Raw genomic sequence first — 22,369 nt, 5'->3', positions numbered from 1 at the left:
ATTCTACAATTCATTATTTAAGCACAGAAATCTTTATTTCGATGCTCGTGGCTCTTGTGGTCCTCCATAAGACCCAGGATCGTGACAATAATATAATATAATATATAAAGCAGCTTGAGGTAATTGCTATATAAATAAAACTGAACTGACTCAAAGACAACTAAAGGGAGCATAATAATTCCCTTTGGGACACTCTTACCTCGCTTAGTGGAATTGCAGATGACAGAAGAAATGTTCTGGTACAGAGTTTCCAAATCCTTAAAATTATCGACAAAGAAAACTTTGGATGTGTCACCACCAGCCATGGTCTCCAGCTCGTCCCTCTTTGCGTCCTGCACTCCGATACTGATGACTGTGATCCCATTTTGTCGCAGAGCATCAGATTCTGCTTTCAGTCTGTCAGAGTCTCGAGCTTCTCCATCTGTGATCACCATGAGAATCTGAGGCATTTCTTTCCGACCACCATGTTCAGCGTTGAAGTACGGCAGCGAGTATGCCAAAGCAGCACCTGTGTATGTGCCTCCTTGTGGTTGTACCAGCTGCTGCAGAGCTTCAAGGACTTTTCCTTTGGAGTAAATTTCATTTAGAGTAAAGCTGGATTTGGGTGTGTCAGAGTAGAGAATGACTCCAAAACGAGTCAGATCTTTACCAACTGTGGTCTGGTTCACAACTGAAGCCATAAAGGTGTGCATACTTTTGAACTGTTCCTTCTTTATGCTTTCAGAACCATCAACCAGAAAAATAATATCAGCCTTTACTGTCTTTTTACAATCTGGATGAAGGAAAAAGAGAGGTGGTTAGCAAAAACAGAACTTTTTGTTGTCACAATAAAAACTAAAATAGCAAAACAAACATTTTAAAAGTCATTTTTATTTTACCAAATCAATCATTAACCATTTGTGCTGAGGTATTAATGGGTTTAATATTTTAAAAACTTTTTGAGTTAATTGACTGAATGATTTAGCACCTCCACAGACTCCACCTTTGGTTGTACCTTTTAGACAGTCACACATCACAGATGGTTTTAAACAGCCTCTCTTACCTTCCTCACAGAACTTCAAGGCCAGCTTGGTCTCTAGTTCCTTCAATGCATCAAAGGTATTCTCAATGAAGACCCTCTGCGATGAGCCACTGATCTCCGACAGTTCCTGCTTGTTAGCCTTATCCACTCCAATGGCATAGATCACCACTCCTTTGGCCCTCAGAGCATGAGCTGGTTCTCTGACGCTATCATGGGATTTACCGTCTGTTAGAACAACCAACCACTGCTTCATCCAAGGCCGCCCTCCTCTGGCTGCATCAAAATACTGTGAGACTTCTGTGATGGCCCTGCCAGTGCGAGTGCCTTCTTTCATCTGCTCCATAACATCGATGGCGTTTAGCATTCCTTCCAGGTTGTAGTGTGTGGTGAGGTCGAACTCCAGGCGTCTTTTGCTGCTGTACTGCATAAAACCAACATGCACCTTATCCTGTCCAATGTTGGACTTGCTAATGACAGATTTCGTGAAATTTTTCATCTTTTGGAAGTTTTCCGCAGAGATACTCTCAGAACTGTCAGTTAAGAAAAATATGTCGCTTGGTATACAAGCTGTGGATGAAAAACAAATAGAGGTTAGTGTGGTTTTCTCTTTTTACAGTTATTTCCCTACCTAAATCTAGAATTGGCAATTTTGAACATGTGAAAGTCCCATAAAAGAAAGAGGAAATCATGTATACATCTAATCAAGTTTTTGAAATAGTTTATAGTCCTGTTCTCTATCCTCTCCTCTTATTATCTCAATGATGTGTGCTACAAAGCAAAGCCCAACTTAATTTAACTCACTTTCCGAACAGATCTCTCTGATGACGTCATTTTTGATGGTTTTCAGGGCATCAAAATTACTGACAAAAAACTTTCTCTTTGGATCCCCAGCAATCTCATTCAGCTCATTATCATTTGAGGCATTCACCCCGATGGCGTAGATGATGACCCCCTGCGCCCTCAGTTCTTCTGCAGCATCTTTAACTTTATCTTGGGATTCTCCATCAGTGATGGCGATCAGGTACTCGGAGACTTTGTAGCCACGGCTCGTCTTTGCGTTCTGAAAATGTCCTTTCATGGATGACAGTGCTTTTCCTGTGTTTGTTCCACCTCCTTTGTGAAAGATTTCCTTCACAGCCTTTTCCATTGTCTTAGCATCTGAGTGCTGTGTTAGGTCGAACTGTAGAGAGGGGGAATCTGAATATTTAACAAGACCCATGCGAACATGGTCTGGCCCAATACGGAAGGTATGAAGAAACTCAATGATAAACTTCTGCATGTCTGAGAAATCTGCATTTTCAATGCTCCCTGAGTCATCCATCAGGAAGAAAATGTCAGCCAGGTCCTTTTTATCACATGCTGAAGAGAAGAACAAAGAGTTAGATCTTCTCACACAGTCAAAGAAAGCGAGTTTGAACTGAACATTCAGAGTCTGAAATGTTTGAGAAACCATGTTTACACCCAGCATTTTTACAGGCTGCTTATGAACAACTATAACTTAATAATGGATGAGCGGTTTCTTACTCTTTTTTCTTATCTGGGAAATTTATCAGGTAAGATCCAGTCACCCACCTTGACATACCTCTAACACTAACACAGAGCATTGCATCAATAATGCTACTACAAAAGTTAACATTTCTCAGGGAAAACTAACGGCAACTTATCAGGAAAGCTTAGTTCAAACCTTCTTTAGTCTCTGCATCACTTTCCTTGTCCTGGACCCCGATCTGGAAGATGGTGTTGCACAGGGTTGCCTGCAGAGTTTCTTTCAGGGGTTTCAGCTTGATGAAACTGTCCACAGTAAAAACAAACTTAGACTTGGGGTAAGATGCCATCTCCAGCAGTTCGGCTTTATTGGCGTCTTTGATTCCGACAGCAAAAACTGTGACACCAGCTCGACGGAGAGCGATCGCAGGTTCCTCCACATTATCCTGGGATTCACCGTCTGTGATTACCACCGCTACCTTCGGGACATCCTCCCTGCTGCCCTTTTTTTCAGTGAAGATGTTTTTCAGGGTGAAGTGTAGGGCAGCTCCAGTGTGTCTATCACCTTGACGGTAAGGCAGGAAGCTGATGAACTGCAGAATGTCTGCCTTGTCTCTGAATGAGTTGAGGGAGATGTGTGCAGTCGGCACGTTGTTGTATGTAACAATGCCTACTCGGATTTTAAATGGACCAGTTTCCAGGCTGCTGATGACCGAGCGCAGGAAGTCACGTATCAGCCTGAAGTTTTCCTCTCCAATGCTTCCAGACTCATCAACAATGAACACAATGTCTGCCTTGTTAGCCGTTTTGCAATCTATGAAAGGAGCAGACTCAGTTTAGTCAACCCAACTGAAACTGTATGTGATGTGAATCTGAAGCCTAGACTGTCACATGTACCCCAATCAGAAAACATGGGTGAATAAGGAAGTGCAGCTTCTACTAAAGGCACGTACCAATACCGTCAGATCAGGGGACGCTCAGACCTACAGTACGTCCAGGGATGACCTGAAGAGGGGCATCAAGAAGGCGAAGCACAGCTACAATCTGAAGAACACTTTGTCAGCTCTGACTCACAACATATGTGGATGGGCATTCAGGCCATGTCTGACTACAAGCCCAGCAATTCCACACAGACAGCCATGGATTTGTCCTTCCTCAATGAGCTAAATGACTTCTATGCTCGTTTTGTTAATGACAACAAAGAAAAAGAAACCCTACCCCCTGATGACAGCATTTCAGGACGTGTGCTTTGAGCATGTGCAGAGCAGCTTGCAGGGCTCTTCACAGACATCTTTAACCTGTCGCTTGCCCAGGCAGACATGCCAGCGTGCTTCAAGACCATCTTCATCGTGTCAGTGCTAAAACACTCATCACCAACTAGCCTGAACCACTATCGCCCTGTTGCTCTCACGCCCATAGTTATGAAGTGCTTTGAGCAACTGGTCCTGGCACACCTCAAGGCATGCTTGCTCCCCACACTGGATCCTCACCAATTTGCCAATCGAAGCAACAGGAGTACAGAGGATGCTGTACCCACAGCGCTGTGTACTCTCACACCTGGACAACAAAAATACTTATCCAAGAATGCTGTTTATTGACTTCAGCTCAGCATTCAGTACAGTTATTCCCTCCAAGCTGATCACCAAACTTGTGGATCTTGGAATCAGCAGCTCCACCTGTACCTGGATCATGGACTTTCTGACCAACAGACCCCAGCATGTTAGGTCAGGGTATAACTGCTCTGCTGTGTGCCGAGCCCGTTCCTCTATGACTGCAGACCTAGGTGAGTCTGCTACAGTGAAGAACTAAAGCTGTGTGGCGCTGACAATAACCTGTTCCTGAGTACCAGCAAAACCAAAGAGCTCATTATGGACTTCAGGAGAGAGGAGACAGACACCCATGTCCCCATCTACATAAATGGCACAGCTGTTGACCGGTGTCCAGCTTCAAGTTCTTGGGGACCCATATCTCTGAGAATCTGTCCTGTTCAACTACAACCTCCAGCCTGGTCAAGAAGGCCCATCAGTGCCTCTTTTTCTTGAGGACACTGAAGAAAAAACACCTGTCTGCTGTCATACTGAGTAACTTCCACCACTGAGTGATAGAGAGCATCCTGTCCAACTGTGTCACAGTGTGCTGTGGGAATTGCTCTGTTGCTGACAACAAGGCACTGCAGCAGGTGGTGAAAGCTGCGCAATGCATCACAGGCACTCCACTTCCTGCCACTGAGGATGTCCACAAGACGAGGTATCTATGCCGAGCACGCATCATTCTCAGGGACTCCTCTCATCCTGCCAATCAACTCTTCCAGCTCCTGTCCTCCACAAGGCGCTACAGGAGCCTTCAGTATATATGTATATATGTAGCACATCTGTATATCTGCTCGTCTGTAGAGCAATATAAATATCTGTATACTTAACTTATATGTACATAATCTGTCATAACTATTTCCATCTTTTATCCTACACATATCTGTATATAATCTGCTCCTATTGCACTTACTGCTTTTGCATTTCTGATTAGATGCAAACTGTATTTCGTTTTCCTGTGTAATGATAATAACGTTGAATCCTGATAATGCTGCAGGCAGATTTCAGGCATGATTGAGTTTCACTCACCAAACAAAGCATAAAACCTAAGCAAAATATTAAAATGTTAGCCTCCATGAATAAAAGAACAGAAATGGGGGATTTCCTTCCTTCATTGAGTCTTTTTATGGTCTACTGTGACATGCGAGTGAAAAGGCTAGGCTGACATGTTCCAGATCCAGGTTTTTGTACACCTGGATCACAGTTGATAGTAACGGGTCTTAAACTACAGTGAACGGCTATTTCGTTTTAAAAGAGCAAAGGTACGTTGAAAAAAAACCCTCAGATGATTTTGTGGAGACTTTCTGCATCGTTAGTTGGGATGATCTGACTGCTTCCTCTGGAAAACTCTGGCTTACTTATAATAAACCATCGTTGCATTTATAGCTGCTTCAGAAACACTGCTGTGTAGTTACTGATGATGATGATGATGAACTGATGGCGGCTTTCTCACCTTCAGTGACAGTCTCCACTCTCCGGGCCGTGAGCAGGTCAATCAGCAGAGTTACTCTTGAAGAATCAAAGATATAGCCAGGGCTGGCAAAGCGGTCCAGAGCAGCCTTTGTCGCACCTGCGTCCATCCCCACAATAATTACCCCCTCGTCTTTCAGATTTTCAGCAGACCAAAACACAGGATCATCCGAGTCTTTTCCAGCCACTACAACCAAATACTGTGGGGTTCCCTGTTGTGCGCGGCCTCCTGCCTCAGCAGTGAAGAAGTTCTCTTTAGCGTAGGACAGAGCTTGTCCAAGATTTTGTGGTTGGCCTGTTTGTGAACGCAGTCGGAAACGTCGAGCAGCGGTCACGATCTGCTGCTTGGTTTGATAAGTGTTGAGACGAAAGTCAACTTTGACGTCCTGACCGTACTGGGCCAAGCCGATACGGTAACCAGACGCTCCAACTTCCAGTCGATTCAACAGTCTGGAAAGCTCATTTCTAAACAGGGTAAACTGATTGGAAGCTATTCCACTGTCCACCAGGAAGAAAACATCTGCAAACCTGTCGACCAAAGCTGAGGAAGACAGAAGCAAAAGTGTTTTAGTACAAGTTCATGTTCAGTATACAACAAGCCTAGCGCTCATGTGATCTACTACCTGTCATGAACTGGCTGTGCGCAGGCTGGAGAGGACCCAAATGCGAACTCTCGGAAGAGAGGACGTGAACTCAAAATATAACTTTATTTTCTGAACGGAAAAAGGCAATACAAAACTAAACTGGGAAATTCTACTAATACTAGACCCAGGAAAACAGGGAGAGGCACACAACCATGAGGGAGGATGTGACATGGAACTGAGGGAGACGCTGACATAATTCCACAGAAGACAGCGAGGGACGTGGGAGCACACGGGGAACACAGCTGAGACCAATATTCATAACAAGACAGGGGAAGAGCGAACAGAGCATGACGTACAGCGACAGGAGACCATCAATGTAAAACGGGAAGCACACAGAGACGCAGACTGGAGGGGCGAGAGAGCACAGAGGAGCACGAGAGAGAGAGGACAAGACGAGCTGGGGAACATAGGAAAACATGACAAAATCAAACAAGGAGAAACACGGCGCAAGCACTCATACAACTAAATGAATATACACAGAAGGAGACACAGGAGTCAAGACACGAGGGGAATCTAAAAGGTTAAACAGAACAACCTAGGTTCTATAGAATAAACACAAGGAACCTAAAACATAAATAATAACACCAAATGACGAAAAACGCAAGTGAACACAAAACACTGGGTCAACAGACCCAGGACCATGACACCACCTCACAGTGCTCAGAGGCACAGCTGAGGATGGACCAAGCAAAATGTGCATTTTCAGCTTTCTGTTGATTCTTGTGTCAAAACTGTATTCAGGTGCTTCTTAGATATAATTAATCGTGCAATAAAGAGATCACTGTATCAACCAATCAGCTTTCTTTACCTAGCGTCTGATCCTCCAGACTGAGACAGACCGTTTTCAGCAGGTTGTTGGTCTGGTCCTGGAGCTTCTGGTAGCTGACAGTGGTGAGGACGAAGCGCTCCGAGGGCCAGTTAGCGATGGTTATAAGCTGTGTCCTGCTGAATTCTCCGACCCCGATGGCGAACACGATGACACCGTGCTGCCTCAGTCTACTGGCAGGTTCCAATACGTCATCTGTTGATTTGCCATCTGTGATGACCACAGCAATCTGAGGCACGCGGCGCTCGGCTCGGCTGCCGGCCTCTTTGGTGAAGTACTCCGTCCGGAGGAAGTCTATGGCTTTGCCGGTTTTTGTGCCGCCTCCTCGGTGGGCAAGGTTTTGCACTGCAGCCAGCAGGGAATTCTTGTCCCTGTGATCCGTCAGCTGGAACTCTGGATAAGGATCGTCGCTGTACTGCACCAAACCGATCTGAACCTTGTCGGGGTCGATTTCAAAGCCCTGGATGGTTTTGCGGAGAAATGTGCGGATCTCCTGAAAGCTTTTATCATTGATGCTGGACGAGCCATCAACTAGGAAGACGATGTCACCGACGGTGACGTTTTCACACTCTGGATAGCAGCAAAAGAAAATCAGTGTTCATACACAAGTATTACAGGGAGATGACACACAGTCCCAGAATAACATTATCAACTAAGCTCCATTAATTGTGATGAACTCATGAAACAAATGTTCTGTCTCCTGTTCTCTACTATTAATCCCACTAACCCTCTACGGCACACGCTATGAGCTTGATTTGTTTTTGGTTTTTTGCTGCTTACTATTGGATGCTATACCATTGTGAAAAACGGAAAAATATCACACTTTAATGGAGTAAACAGAAATATATCAGCAGAAAAATGAATTAAATTGGTGTCTCAATTCCTTTAGAAAGGATAAAATAGACTTTTTAGTCTGGAAGCAACACCGTGCCCCTGATAGTTAACAGTTTGTCTTTGAAAGCAATCACATGAAATGTACAAAAGCACATGAGCACCTGGATTATCCTGTATCTAAACTCAGGTTTCAAAGACACAGCCCGGCATGCTGCGTTCAAGTACCGACCTCTGACTGTCTGAGCAGCGACGCCACAGAAGAGTGCCGCTGTGATGAGGCTGAAGAGAAGACCTGCCCTCCCCGTCATGTTGGGACCGCTCACGTAGTTCTCTCCTCCTACACCAGCAACAAGACGGAAAGAGTGCCAACAACATTGTAGACATTATAAATTACGTGAACTTGCTTTCACGCATAATGACGTGACTTTATTTTTTAATCAGTTCATTTCACGAAGTCTAGTCGTTTGTCCAGATGAAGCTTTGCAAACCTAAGCCGTGCTGCCGTGCACGTTTTTGGAGCGAACGTTCTCCTGTGACTCTGCCCACGGGCGGATCTACAGGGCTAGCATGGGCTGGCATGTGCCTCCCTAAAATAATAATAAGCTAGCATTAACACTTTGAGCCTAGCTACAATTAACAGTTAATGTGAACTCTAAAACAGAACATATTACATAGTGAGCCCCTCCCCCCCACCCCTCCACCAATGAAATGGTTCCTCCTGTAGCTCGGGACCAACTTTACATCTTTATGTGAGTAACAGCCGATGCTTGTGGTTGTCCCAGAGCGCATTTGAATCAACACCGTGGGCATTTCCAGATTTCACACACGAGGTTTATTGTTCCAGTCTGGAAATGGAATGAAGGTTATTGCTGTTAATGCCGGCGCCTCCAAATCACATGACCGATGTATAGGCTTTGGAGCGTGATGTCACGGGAGGGGGTGTGACCAGGATTTTTGGTTGAGGCGCCATATTTCTGGGCCAAACAAAGCGCTAGCAAAAGAGGAGAGAAAGCACACGGTTAACACGTACTTGCTGTGTGGTCGTAACGTCAGACGCACAACCGGCAGGAGAATAAGCTTGAAAATAGTTTATCTTTTCATTGTTTCCCCACCTGGAAGCATCATGAGGGTAGTTTTATTTGCGATGTGATCTGGGGTCATAACAAATTAGAACAAACATCCTAATGAGTGATTTTGCAGAACTATGTTCTATTTATAGAGTTGCTATTTGGCATTATTGCAGAAAAACTTGCCAATGAAATGGATGAAACACATCGTGACTGGTTTCCAGCGCTACACACGGGCACTCTGAAATCCCTGCTTCAAACGTACCACCATGCCAATCAGATTACTTCTTCCATGTGAGGGTGAAGAGGGGACCCTCCTGGGTAAGATGGTGAAGGTTTGCTGTGTCTGCTGAACAGTCTGGTAGTAAAACCAGGCACAAATGAAACTTGCTCTTGTTAAATACTCTTAAAAGTCTTGTGCTGTAAATACCGGCAATTTTTCAAAAGATACATTAAACCGAGTAGTGTTAGTGGTGGGTGATATTATGTAATTTGAAAAATGTGTTTCTTTATTCAACAAACGTGGATGTGTCCCTCCAGAGGTTTATAATTGTGAAACTGGTTCACCTTGTACGCGCTGACTCCACAGACAAGATAAGAAAATATATCAGGCTGAGTGACTAGCGGTTGGTCTTCAGGGTTTCTACTCCACGGCTGTACTTCATACGGGTCCACATTTCCAGTGCTCGATATTTTTGGCAAATACCGTCTCTTTGCATCTGGACACAAGCTGTCTCTGTACCGTCCTTTTTCTTTTGAGCTGCTTTTAAGCATGTTTCTAACAACCTTCCTTCCAGCTCACGCCAGAAATATGGTGCCACGCTCCCACAATACATTGTGCCGATACGTCAGTTCCAAAGCTCTATACTTACTGCTTTGATGTATTGTAACCATATATGTACAATGCACATTACAGGACGTAACAGTAGGTGTAAAAGAAATGGCTTTGGTTTCCATGCCACCCTGAGAAATCTTCTCTAGTTTTCTAATTCTACTGTTATGAACTTTAACCTTTACCATGCTGAGGCCTGTCCACCTGACCTCCTATGTCAGGCGTTACCGAGCACTGGTTAAAGTTTTTTTTGGTGTTTAGGGCAAATAAAAAAGGTTCGCTCGAGTCAGAGAATAATCTGAAATGCAAAGATGAGTTAGTTATAACACAGACAACACAAGAACCAACATTTTTATATTCTGCCAGTTAGAAATATTTCTTTGATTTTTAATCATTCTAAAACACTCAAATCAGAATCGTTAATCAATTCTATGAAATACTGAAGAATTTCAAAAATAAATAATAAATAAAAAGACGAGAAGTCAAACCTCATTCATTCTGCAAATGCAAGCTCGCGCAAACGTACTGTAGCAAAATGTCGAGAAAGAAAAGTAAATATAATATTTTGACTTTATTCTTAAAATTACTATTAACAACAGATTCTGGAGAAAAGGAGTGAGATTAGAGATCTAAAATCCAGTTTCAACCTTTTTCATGAAATATAAACTTTGATTAAATGCTAAAGCAAATAAAAAGCAAAAGTATAAGAAAGTAATAACATTATTTAAACATTTCTCGATGCATGCTTAGTCATCCAGGTAAGTAACTCTCCAAAAGTTGATTCTGTTCATCTGGACAGAGCATTGTCAGTGGAAATTATGCACATTTACATAATCACGATGAAGGAACTGCCTCCCAGCTCACTGTTCCTCAGTGGGCTGTTTCAGTCATTATGCAAATGTATGTTTATAAGATTGAGACCTGCAGTCAGCTGAGACTGAAGACGTCACCTGGATGATGACGAAACGTTTCTCCCACAAAACGCTGCGTCCAGATGAACAGAATCAGCCTTTGGAGATTATTTAAATATTCTTTTTTAAATATGGCCCTGGTACTCCTTCGTAGGCAGAACGAGTTTTTACACATGAGCTGATGAACATAAGAACACACAGGCTGCATCTCTGTAGCTCATCAACAAACACCATCACACGCAGTCACCACAAAAGCCCGCTGAGGTAAAACAGCACGTCTTAATTCTCTACACCAGGGGTCAAAGTTCAGTCCTCAGGGCCACATGTGCTTGCTGCGACGCGCCTGAATAAAATCAGTAGCAAGACTCTGTAGAACCTGACTGCATGCTGACGTTGCAACCCTACTCAGGTTAATTTAATGTTTGGAAAAATGTACTTTTACTGCACTGTGTTCATTCACTCATGAGCTGCTGTAACATGAATCAAATGGCTGAATTGCACCTCAGCATTAGGGCTGGGTTTTGATAATCGATTTATTGATTAAAAATCGATTCTGGCTTGGATAACGTAAAATCGATTCATTAAAATTCTGAATCGATTTTTTTAATATAAATTTATTTTGCCCAAAACGCCAGAATCTCAGGTTGAACCTCACAAAATTTCAAGAACCACCAAACAGCTAAAACAGTAAATGAGAGCAGGAACACAAAGACGTAAACACACAGCATGGACCCGCGGATCAGAATCAGTGAGATGTCGCCTTTCTCACCTGACGGCACGCACACGCTCGGGGCTGAAAGCCGACTGCTCGCTGATTCCGATCTGTCGGCGGGTCCATGCTTTGTGTTCACGCCCTTTTTGCGCTGATTCCGAAGCTGTTAGTTTATCTCTCTCCAAACAATATTGACCGAATTCACTCTGACTTTTACTGTTTTGCCTCCACCAGGATAAAATCACACTTCATGCACAGCTCTCTCTCCCTCTCTCTGTACTTCAACAAGTTTCCCGTCTAAAAATCTGTTTTCTGCATTATTCGCTTGCTTGTTACGCACAAGTCTACCGTTGTTTACAGGCTGTCGGCCGCTGTTTTTTCCTTTTACTTACTTCCAAAAAGAAAACCTAATTTCTGCGGTTCAGTTCTGAACAAATGTAAACTTTTTTAAATTATGCAAAATGCAAAACGCCGTGTCTCTAATAAAACCGCTGTAACTTCAGAGGTAATGTTCATGTGTTGATTAATGGTTTTCTTTCGTTTTTGATCTACTGCAGAATATTTTTATAAAATCCCAGAACAGGAAAATCACCTTCATGTTTTTCCGTTTTATCTTCAGCTACTTTGACACAAAGGCCTCGCTGTGATGCTCACACCTTTGATAAAGTCTCGAAAGTGTCAGCTTCCTTTTTATAGATACAAAAATATGTAAATGTACTGATCTGAATTATATGACCTTGTGAATCGGAATCGATTCTAGAAATCAGTGACGATACCCAGCCCTACTCAGCATGCAGTCACGTTCTAAAGAGTCTTGCTGATGATCTACTGATTGTATTCAGGCGTGTTGCAGCAGCGACACATGGAAAAGTTGCAGGACAGCGGCCCTCGAGGACTGGACTTTGACACCCCTGCTCTACACTGAAGTGGGCAGATCTGAAAACATGCTCAATAGTCATCTGAATCTACAAACTATAAATAGCTGCTGCTCCAGTGATCTGAGTCAGCAGTGTCAGTCCATCCAAGCAACATTCATCAGGCAGCACATTCTCAATGAATCCCGTCTGCTCTGACACACCGTGAGCTGCTGCAGCTCAGTCTGTAGTTTGAGCTCCACTAAAAGTCTCAGCAGACAAGCAGCTGCTTTCACAACATCACAGCTGGAATCACACAAAACTGACCTGTGATCAGACATCATCAGGTGATATTTCAGGAGGAGACAGACGGTAAACTGCGCATGCAATCATTTCCTCTCTGACACAACAGGAAATTCCAAACTTCCCAAATTGACTCAGAAAAATCTGCATATTTTCTTTGACTGCAAGATCAAAGAGAAAAAGACGTGAACCCACTTACAGCTCTGCTGCAGCAGCATCAGCACCTCTGCAACCAAACACAGCTGATCCAGAGCTGCAGCTCAGGGCTGCTTTTAGAGGAGGAGAGGGGCGATGGCGGGGGGGTGGAGGAGGAAAGGTGGCACCTCCTCCGGCTCCTCCCGTCATCTTCCTCATTAGAGGTGGATTTACATGTTTGACTTGTGAATCAAAAGGATTTTCTGGTCACACTGAAGCATCTGTGCGCTTTTAGCTTAAAACCTTTAGCTTAAAATCTCAGAGTCGTGCTGAAGAGTTTCTAACTGCTGGCTTCTCTGAGCTTCTTACTCTGCCCTATCCAGTCTTTAAGTCTGACATCATTAGCTGTGCCTGGGCCCAAACTCTGCTGCAGGTCTCAAAGTCAAACGAACACTGCAGCATCACTGAGAGTTAAAAACTGTCTAAATTCTTTCATCTTTAATAAAATGATCAGCGTTGCTGCTTTACCAGGTGTAAAGATTAAGTTTAACATCCAAGCATCCATGAAAACAGGATTTATGAAGTTTAACACAGTTAGCAGGAAGTTAGCTCGCTAGCTTCCACCTAAACATGATATAGCATGTTCTGACTGAGAGATTTATGAAAAATTCAAACGTACAGCTCTGCTATCACTTCAAACATAAATGAAGACAGAAAGCTAAACAGCAGTGACGTTTGTAGGGTTACTGAAGTTGGGCTAGCTGCTATATAACGATATGCTACGTGGCCGCTAGCGACACAGCTATGTTAGCATAAACACAGTGAAGCTGGAGGATGAACGCTAACTTTTTTCCACTTGATAAAAGTTAACTTGATGGTTCGGGACAAATGCAATCGCATGGCAGGATGCTGTAAACGGACCAAACTTCAGTCAGGAGAACAACTGAGATAATCCATCCACAATACGAGGTTAGTCATTAATATACTGCTGCTGGGCTGGAGTTACATCGTGAGGTTTCAAATCTGAGCTTTAAAATGAAGAGCGATAATAAAGCGAGAGAGGCCGACAGTGATCACTGTTTTTAGGGGCTTGTTCAGATTAAATACATACAAAACATTCAAACATGTTAAAAACACAACAGCCTTATTAAACGCAGATTCGTTTGGGCGGAAGCAGGACTCATCACGTCATCACTAAAGACCGGATTCTTACAGCATTTGGAGCCCTAATAAATGTTATAGAAACAAGGCGTCCACATGAAATTCTCAGGGACCAAGAACACTTTGAAGTTCTGTTTTAAACAGAAGACACAGGGAGAGGGCTCAGTACACACAGGGGTGTGTACTGAGCCCTCTCCTGTACTCACTCTACACCTACGACTGCACAGCCACTAACAGCTCCAACATCATTGTGAAGTTTGTGGACGACACTACAGTGGTGGGTCTTATCACCAACGGTGATGAGACGGCTTACAGGGAGGAGGTCAGCGCCCTGACCCACTGGTGTCAAGACAACCATCTCACCCTCAACGTCGCAAAGACAAAGGAGTTGATAGTGGACTTCCGGAGGTGCAGAGAAGCACACACCCCCATCACCATCAACGGCGCTGCTGTGGAGAGAGTGAGCAGCTTCCGGTTCCTTGGCGTACACCTGGCTGAGGATCTTACGTGGTCAGTACACACAAACAAAACAGTGAAGAAGGCGCAGCAGCGCCTCTTCTTTCTCAGGAGACTGAAAAGATTCGGCACGAGCCCCCGCATCCTCAGGACCTTCTATCACTGTGCCATTGAGAGCATCCTCACTGGATGCATCACCACCTGGTATGGCAACAGCACCGCCTACAACTGCAAAGCTCTCCAGCGAGTAGTGCGGTGCTCTGAACGGATAATTGGAGGTGAGCTTCCCTCCCTCCAAGACATCTACAGGAAGCGGTGCCTGAGGAAAGCGGGGAGGATCATCAAGGACTCCAGTCACCCCAGCCATAAACTGTTCAGACTGCTTCCATCAGGAAGGAGGTTCTGCAGCATCCGGTCCCGTACCAGCAGACTGAGAGACAGCTTCTTCCACCAGGCCATCAGACTGCTGAACACGTCATAGACACCTCAGCTTCACTACTGGAACTTCAACATTATGCACTCCATACTGTACAGTAATGCCACTGTTTTGCACATATTCAACTCTGTATATTTTATATATTTTATTATTATTATTATTATTATTATTATTATTTATTTATTTATTTTTTTACTATTTAATTTGTAAAAATGTTTATACACACACACACACACACACACACACACACACGTAGGAAAATATTTAGTATACACATCCAGAAATGCATACACTATTATATATTGTACATATATTTATTAGTTTCAGGTTGGCCATTCTTGTATTTTGCTCGTTTGTGTTGTTGTGTTTGCACATCTCTGTTGCTTGTGGGGCTCGCACACAAGAATTTCACTCGCATGTGCTGTGCCAGTGTGCCTGCACATGTGATGTGACAATAAAAAGTGATTTGATTTGATTTGATTTTGATTTAGAAAGTGCTGGTACCCTGTTTTCTGTCAGTTCAACAGACAAAACATGCCAAAGCATCTCAGTCTGATTGAAGTCCAGGAAAGATCATTATTGTCTCCTGATGGGTGGACATCCTCCTTCAGGGTTTTCTGGTAGAGAGCAGAATTCCTGCAGAGCAGCCCAGACCGTCACACTACCGCCACCGCGACCTCCTGGACGAGTTGTTGTTTTTGTGGGCAGCTCGCTCCGGTGAAGGTTCCAGGATTGTTCCAGGTTCATGTGCTTCATGTGCTGAGGTGTTTTTTCCTGTTCTCAAACTGATCTCCCTGTTGGAGCTCAGTCTGGGAGGAGTTCTTTTTTTCTCCTTGTCTTTCCTCATGTTGTGCATTTTCCATTGTTATACCTCCCTGACCTGCCATGTGATGTTTGTCTAATGCATAGGTGTCAAACTCTGGCCCGCGGGCCAAATTTGGCCCGCAGCCTGATTACATTTGGCCCGTGAAGCCATACCAAATTACTATCAGAGCTGGCCTACTGGTATTATACAGCTAATATATATATTGTTCAGTATTAAGCTTTGCTTGTTCCATATTCAGTTTTTCAGCAAAACGTGTTTCAGTCCATAAGAAAAGATTCATTCAATAAATATTAACGTTAGCCCGCGACTTTGTTCCAGTTTTGAAATTTGGCCCACTGTGTATTTGAGTTTGACACCCCTGGTAATGTATGTATGGTCAGAAGGGTAAGATGGCGCTGGCAAAAGTCGGTTAAACAATTTCCTTCGGGGTCAACCTTCAGGATCAATAAAGATTTGTTGAATTGAATTGAAGTGGTTTTCTGCATGTGTGGGTAACGACTCCACCGTGGTTCACTGGAGTCTCACAGCTTTAGAAACGTCTCTGTGACCCTGTCAGGCTGCAGATGGTGCTGTGATGTGCTGCTGTCTGAGGTCTTTGTCCTGAGTGTGGCAGTGAACATGAACTCTGTCAATCACATGAATTCATTATTGAAACAGGGCGTTACTGTTCCACACAGGAACAGGTAGCTTTGGATTACTTTTCCCCTTAAAACTACACTTTGTGTTTCATCTTTGTCTAACATTAAAATCTGTATCTGACAGAATTCACAGAGTGACCAATTAGCGTTGTGCCTTTTGTGCAAAGTACAATATCGTGTCTGAAATGTAGAGAACAGTATGCAACCCGTCTGCAAGCTAACACACAGCACAAATACAAACAAAAACAGATGTTTAAAAAAAACTTTACGGCGGCCGTGATGTCAGATGCTTTCAGTTCACGATGACTTTTGTTGAAAACCTCACAAAGACAATCTTATCATTAAGAGAATAAAAGAAATGTGAAGAAAAATAGCAAAAAGGCTTCTGTGTCACATTCCCATGAATCCAGAGCTCCTCCTTTCCCTTATCTTTGCCTGTTTCTCCCACTCTCCCCTCCCCTGTGTGCAGATGTTGATCCCAGTAGGCGTGTCTTCCAGCTGCAGCAGCACATCTGTCACTCATCCTCCGTGTCCCCGACGTTTCCTCTCAACCTTCACCTCATCGTTACAGCTACGGGACGTGGTGGCTTCGGACTCGCTTTAGCTTCTATTTCTCGTCTAGTTTTCAAGCGACGCAACTGAATCCAGACTCGACCCGCCCACCTGCTCCTCTCTGTGAATGTTAGGTTCTCGTGGTCTGAGTCTGTGCTCGGTCCTTGTGTTCATTATTAAAACGCTATCGTTACATCACCTAGGGCTGTGCGATATGACCAAAATCTCATACCCCGATATAAGACATCTATCGTCTGATAACCATATAAATCACAAAAATGTAACATTTTCTGTAAATTCTGTGAATCTCGGGCAGCTCGACTTGTGTGAAGTGTTTCCAGCTGCGCGTCGTGTAGCTGGAGTCGAGTGTTTTAACCGATGCATGAAACGATACATTTTTAGACATAAGTTGTAACGGCGCCATTTTCTTTGTGAGTATTTATTGCAAACCGGATTCCAAAAAAGTTGGGACACCAAACAAATCGTGAATAAAAACTGAATGCAATGATGTGGAGATGGCACGTAGATGACAGATCAAAAGTTCAATCCGAGAAACATTTGAAAGGAAAAATATGTTGATTCAAAATTTCACGGTGTCAACAAATCCCAAAAAGTTGGGACAAGTAGCAATAAGAGGCTGGAAAAAATAAAGTTGAGCATTATGAAGAGCTGGAAGACCAATTAACACTAATTAGTAGGGATGGGTATTGTTTAGGTTTTATCCGATACCGGTGCCAAACCGGTACTTTTGAAACGGTGCCGGTGCTCAAACCGGTGCTTAAAGAATGGAGAACACAAACTTTTGTAAAAAGATAACAATGTTAGCCTTTTCTGCAGCTATAGGGCATATATGGCATCACTCTTGGTTGGAAGCAGTGCTTAAACAATGGAAAAAACACAAACTTTGTCCAAAAACCTCTCATGTTTAGCTGTTTTCAGCTTTTTCTTTGGTCATTTTAGCCTTTTTGGCCAGGGTGAAGGGAGCATCTGCCATCAAACTGTTAAGTGACAGCTGTGTGCAGACAGGAATAGGACCCAAGGTGCAGACTCCAGAGACAAACTTAAACCGAAACAGCTTTAATGCTGAACTCAAACATAACATAACTGGAAAACATCAAAAATAAACTAACACCGGCAGACTGACAAAACACACAGCAAAATAAACGGTAGATCACGACACAGACACAAAGAAACACAGGGCTTAAATACACAGAGGGAGCAATCAGGGAATGGGTAACGGGAGGGAAACACAGCTGGGACAAATCAGAACCGACGAGACAAGGAAGCGTCATCTGAACATACTGAGATAAGACAGAGACCTTCAAAGTAAAACAGGAAACACAAAACACAGACTGAACAAAGACACAGACTCACATGCAGGCACTACAGAGGGAACAGAGATGTGGGACCAAGGCAGACACAGACACTGACTGGACACGGGGATATAACAAGAGTAGCTGTAGATAATATTACATCTGTGGGATGATTATTGGTAATTTTTTCTCTAATGATTAAAATTTTATTTGTGAAGTTCATGAAATCATTACTAGTTAACGTTAAAGGGATGGTTGGCTCAACAGAGCTCTGACTGTTTGTCAGCCTGGCTACAGAGCTGAAGAGAAACCTGGGGTTGTTCTTATTTTCTTCAATCAGTGATGGATAGTAAGATGTTCTGGCTTTGTGGAGGGCTTTCTTATAAAGCAGCAAACTATTTCTCCAGGCTAAATGATGATCCTCTAAATTTGTGACACGCCATTTCCTCTCCAGATTACAAGTCGTCTGCTTTAGGCTACGTGTTTGAGAATTATACCACGGAGTCAGGTACTTCTGATTAGAGACCTTAGTTTTCACTGGAGCTACAGTATCCAGAGTCGTACGTAGTGAGGAGGTGAAATTATTAACAAGATGATCGACCTCTGTTGGAGCAGCGTTCAGATAGCTGCTTTGCTCTGTGTTGGTACAGGACATTGAAGATGATAACAGTGGGTGGATTATATTCTTAAACTACAGCGCTTTCAGAGCAGCACCAACTGCAGGCCAACATGGCGGAGGTGGAAGGAGAAATTACCAGAGGAAATGATGCTGAGGAGCACCAGAACAGCACCAAGGGAGCCAGTGGGGAAACAGGAAGCAGTGACTGAAGTTTCAAAGTAAGAGCCAAGGGATGGACCAGTAGTAAATCAAACAGTGATGTTCTTACAGAAGAATAAAAATGAAAAATGGCTAGAATGAGTCACTAATCCTTGGGTGGTCAATACCTGAGCAGCCCTCCAAGTAAAAGTGCAACCAAGAAAATTATCAGTGGACTCAATGATGTCAGACACGTGAAGCTGGTGGGAAGAAATCCCTGCAGACGCTGTCAGAGCAGGAGAACAGCTGGAGCATAGACAGGATGTCCACATACTTTTGGCTGTTCAATGATCTGATGTGGTTTTTTTAAGCACGTCTCCATCAGGGAACATTTGCACCAACCAGCAGGTGGATGGGCTGAGAAGAAGACGTGAAAGTTTACGTGAAGAAGACATAAACTTTCAAAAAGAAAAACGCGCACAGTCTGAGTCACTGCAGTTTTAATGTTTAGAGTGAAGAATGCACAGCTTGAAGCTCTGCTGCATGATGTAAAGTCTCTGTCAAACACACAGGACCCCCGGGCGCCCGTGGGGGGATGATGCACTTCCCTCCCTGATTGAAGAAGTGTTTGAAAGCCAGATGTTTGTGCTCTGGATAATCTAAACCCAGGAATTTGTTATTCTGATGTATAGAAACCAAAGTTTGGAGCAACTCTGACAGAAAGCAGCCTCAGCTCTGCTTTCAGCAGCTGATGGGAGTTTAAACCTTCAGCACCAGCAGACGAATCTTTATGCGTCTACTCTGTGAGGTTCGAGGAAAAGCACTGATGATGGAAAACTGCACCGGCTCATCTCAGTTTTTAAACCCACTCTTTGAATAGAACAATGAAACACCGAGGCAGCTAAAAGATGGATGTGACGGATTTGTTCAGGACTTTGGAGACCTGTGAAACGATCCAGATGTTTCAGCCACTCAGCAGCTCGTTAACACACTTACAGGCACAATCGAGAAAAATATGGACTTCCAAGAAATCGTTGCAGTTTTTCTCTGAACTCATGTGGTGAGAAAAATTACTTCAGGCAGGTCCGACCAAGAAACGTCTTCAAAACTATGCGAGTGTGCGAGCCTTCGAGTCCACCGTTCATCATTTTGTGCTTGTTCTAACTCTGATAGAGGAGGCTAAACTGGTCAGGCTAAACTGGTCAGGCTAAACTGGTCAGACAGGCGACACTCTGAGACATTTAAAAAAGTCAAAGTTTGGTTGGAAAGCAAAGAGTCTTTTTTCTGTTCCAAGGAACAATTTTCAGTGTGACACAACATCTTTTTCTTTTAACAATCTGAAATGCAAATCCCTGCCCGCTCATCTTATCTCTACCACTGACGTTTACATCAGTTATTAGAGGTTTAGATTCCCGACAGATCTGTCATATCTGGTTTCAGTCCTTGTTCAGGTTCTTCACTCAGCATGGAAACCTGTCAGCGTGTTTGTTCACGCAGGGAAAGCCGGCGTTTCCATGGCTACAAACTCCAGGGGCTGGTTATTCTGACCAATGAGAGCAAATCCAGCCCTTCTGTTGCTTTTCACTGGAAATGCAGATCTGAGATCTGTGCCAATTTCTCTTACCAGTCCGTCAAACTGGATCCAACCAGTTAACTTCAGGATGTTTTTAAAGTACAAACTCAGATGCACCAGTTTGCTAAATCAGATTTTAATTATAAGGGAAAATTTCACCACTTCAAAAAGAGCCGAGGAGAAAAACGCGCCATGCATTTGTTATTCATTCGCCTCGTCAGCTCATGTCAGCTCTCTGCTTTTACTAAAGTGGCTCTGACTCACAAACAGTGTTGGTCAAGTTAATTGAAAAAAGTAATCAGTAACTAATTACTGATTACTTCCGCAAAAAGTAATCCCGTTACTTTACTGATTACTTATTTTCAAAAGTAATTAGTTACTTAGTTACTTTTTAAAAACACGATTTACAACCTGAATAGGTGATAAAGTGATAGATCTTTCAGCCCAATTCTACTTTTTCTGCATAATCCATCATACAAAATGTAATCAAATGGAAAAGTCTCTTTTTAAAACTTGTTTTATTAGTTTTAATCTTTTAACTTTATGCATCAAGCAAAGATTTAATTATCTGCAACATTCTCTGACTGGAAGAAATTAGTTTAACATTTAAACCTATTTTCTGCACATTCCAGCTCATAAAATAAAATATTTTTTGTGTTTACACTCAGTCTTTCAAATAGATGCAAGTAAAACACAGTCCACCATCCCTGGACTCGCACCAGTTTGCATACAGGGAGAACCGGTCAACCGAGGATGCGATCGCCACAGTGCTGCACACATTACTGAAGCACTTGGAACACAGGAACACCTATGCACGGCTCCTCTTTGTAGACTACAGCTCGGCTTTTAATACCATCCGGCCATACAAACTCCGTCCCAAACTCCACCAACTGGGACTTAACTCCTCTCTGTGCAACTGGATTGTGGACTTCCTCACTAACCGTAGACAGAGTGTCAGAGTGGGTAAGAACACCTCTTCCACCCTTGTGGTCAACACCGGTGCCCCTCAGGGGTGTGTTCTGAGCCCTCTGCTATACACTCTCTTCACCCATGACTGTATTTCCTCCTGCGCGTCCAATCTCATTGTTAAGTTTGCAGATGACACCACAGTGCTCGGACTTATATCCAACAATGATGAGACAAACTATAGGACAGAGGTGCAACAACTAGAGTCATGGTGCCACGACAATAACTTGGTCTTAAACACCAAAAAGACCAAGGAGATCATTGTAGATTTCCGGAAGAGGGGTCATAACAACCATCTGCCTCTCTTCATTGGCAGTGAGGCGGTGGAGAGGGTGAGCAGTTTTAAATTCTTGGGGGTAACTGTGACCGAGGACCTGTCCTGGGGCAACCATATCACCTCAGTTGTACGGAAGGCCCAACAGCGCCTCTACTACCTGAGGAGACTGCGGAGCGCACACATTCCCAGATCTCTGATGTTGAACTTCTACAACTGTGCCATCAGCAGCGTTCTGACGTATGGATTTCTAGTGTGGTTCCCCAGCTGCACCAAGGCCGATCAGCAAGCACTCCAGCGGGTGGTGAAAGAAGCTGGCAGAATTATTGGAACGAGTCTGCCAGAGATCAGTAATATCTTCCCCACTCGCTGTCTGAGGAGGGTGCACAGTATCCTGCGGGACCAACATCACCCTGCGCGCCACATTTTCCATCTGCTGCCCTCAGGGAGAAGGTACAGGTCTATACAGGCCAGAACATCCAGACTGGCCAACAGCCTGTATCCACAGGCTGTGAGGCTCCTGAACTCTCTGCCCCCCTCTCACGGACAATAACCATATCCAACTTCTTAATAGCAATGAACTGGTCTGCATTGGTGCATCATATCTTTATTCTCTTCCCCCTCCTGCCCCCCCCTCTTTCTTAAATAGATAACTATCATATCTGATATCATATCTCACAGTACAATAATATTGAATGGGTTGCATTGTTGTATTTTGTCATGTTTCTCAGGTC

At 43.7% G+C, this 22,369-nt stretch overlaps 1 protein-coding gene across 2 annotated transcripts in view; it reads right to left on the bottom strand.

The window, feature by feature from the left end:
* LOC143421183 (collagen alpha-6(VI) chain-like) overlaps window positions 1-22,369 on the bottom strand; it is a 76,251-nt gene that overhangs the window by 34,870 nt on the left and 19,012 nt on the right. The window contains exons 1-8 of one of the 2 annotated variants that reach the window (XM_076890358.1): window positions 12,748-12,818; window positions 8,099-8,206; window positions 7,018-7,605; window positions 5,549-6,106; window positions 2,706-3,320; window positions 1,823-2,380; window positions 1,043-1,588; window positions 200-772 (exon numbers count right to left, since the gene is read on the bottom strand). In XM_076890358.1, coding sequence (XP_076746473.1) covers window positions 200-772; window positions 1,043-1,588; window positions 1,823-2,380; window positions 2,706-3,320; window positions 5,549-6,106; window positions 7,018-7,605; window positions 8,099-8,177 — 3,517 coding nt within the window. In that variant the 5' untranslated portion in view covers window positions 8,178-8,206; window positions 12,748-12,818. Of the gene's footprint in view, window positions 1-199; window positions 773-1,042; window positions 1,589-1,822; window positions 2,381-2,705; window positions 3,321-5,548; window positions 6,107-7,017; window positions 7,606-8,098; window positions 8,207-12,747; window positions 12,819-22,369 lie in introns of those variants that run through there. The other variant, XM_076890357.1, reaches the window with a different exon arrangement.

This window comes from Maylandia zebra, linkage group LG11, assembly GCF_041146795.1.
Source record: "Maylandia zebra isolate NMK-2024a linkage group LG11, Mzebra_GT3a, whole genome shotgun sequence".
Taxonomy (NCBI): domain Eukaryota; kingdom Metazoa; phylum Chordata; class Actinopteri; order Cichliformes; family Cichlidae; genus Maylandia; species Maylandia zebra.
Note: the sequence above shows the minus strand (reverse complement) of the source record. Positions and strands in the feature narration are given on the sequence as shown.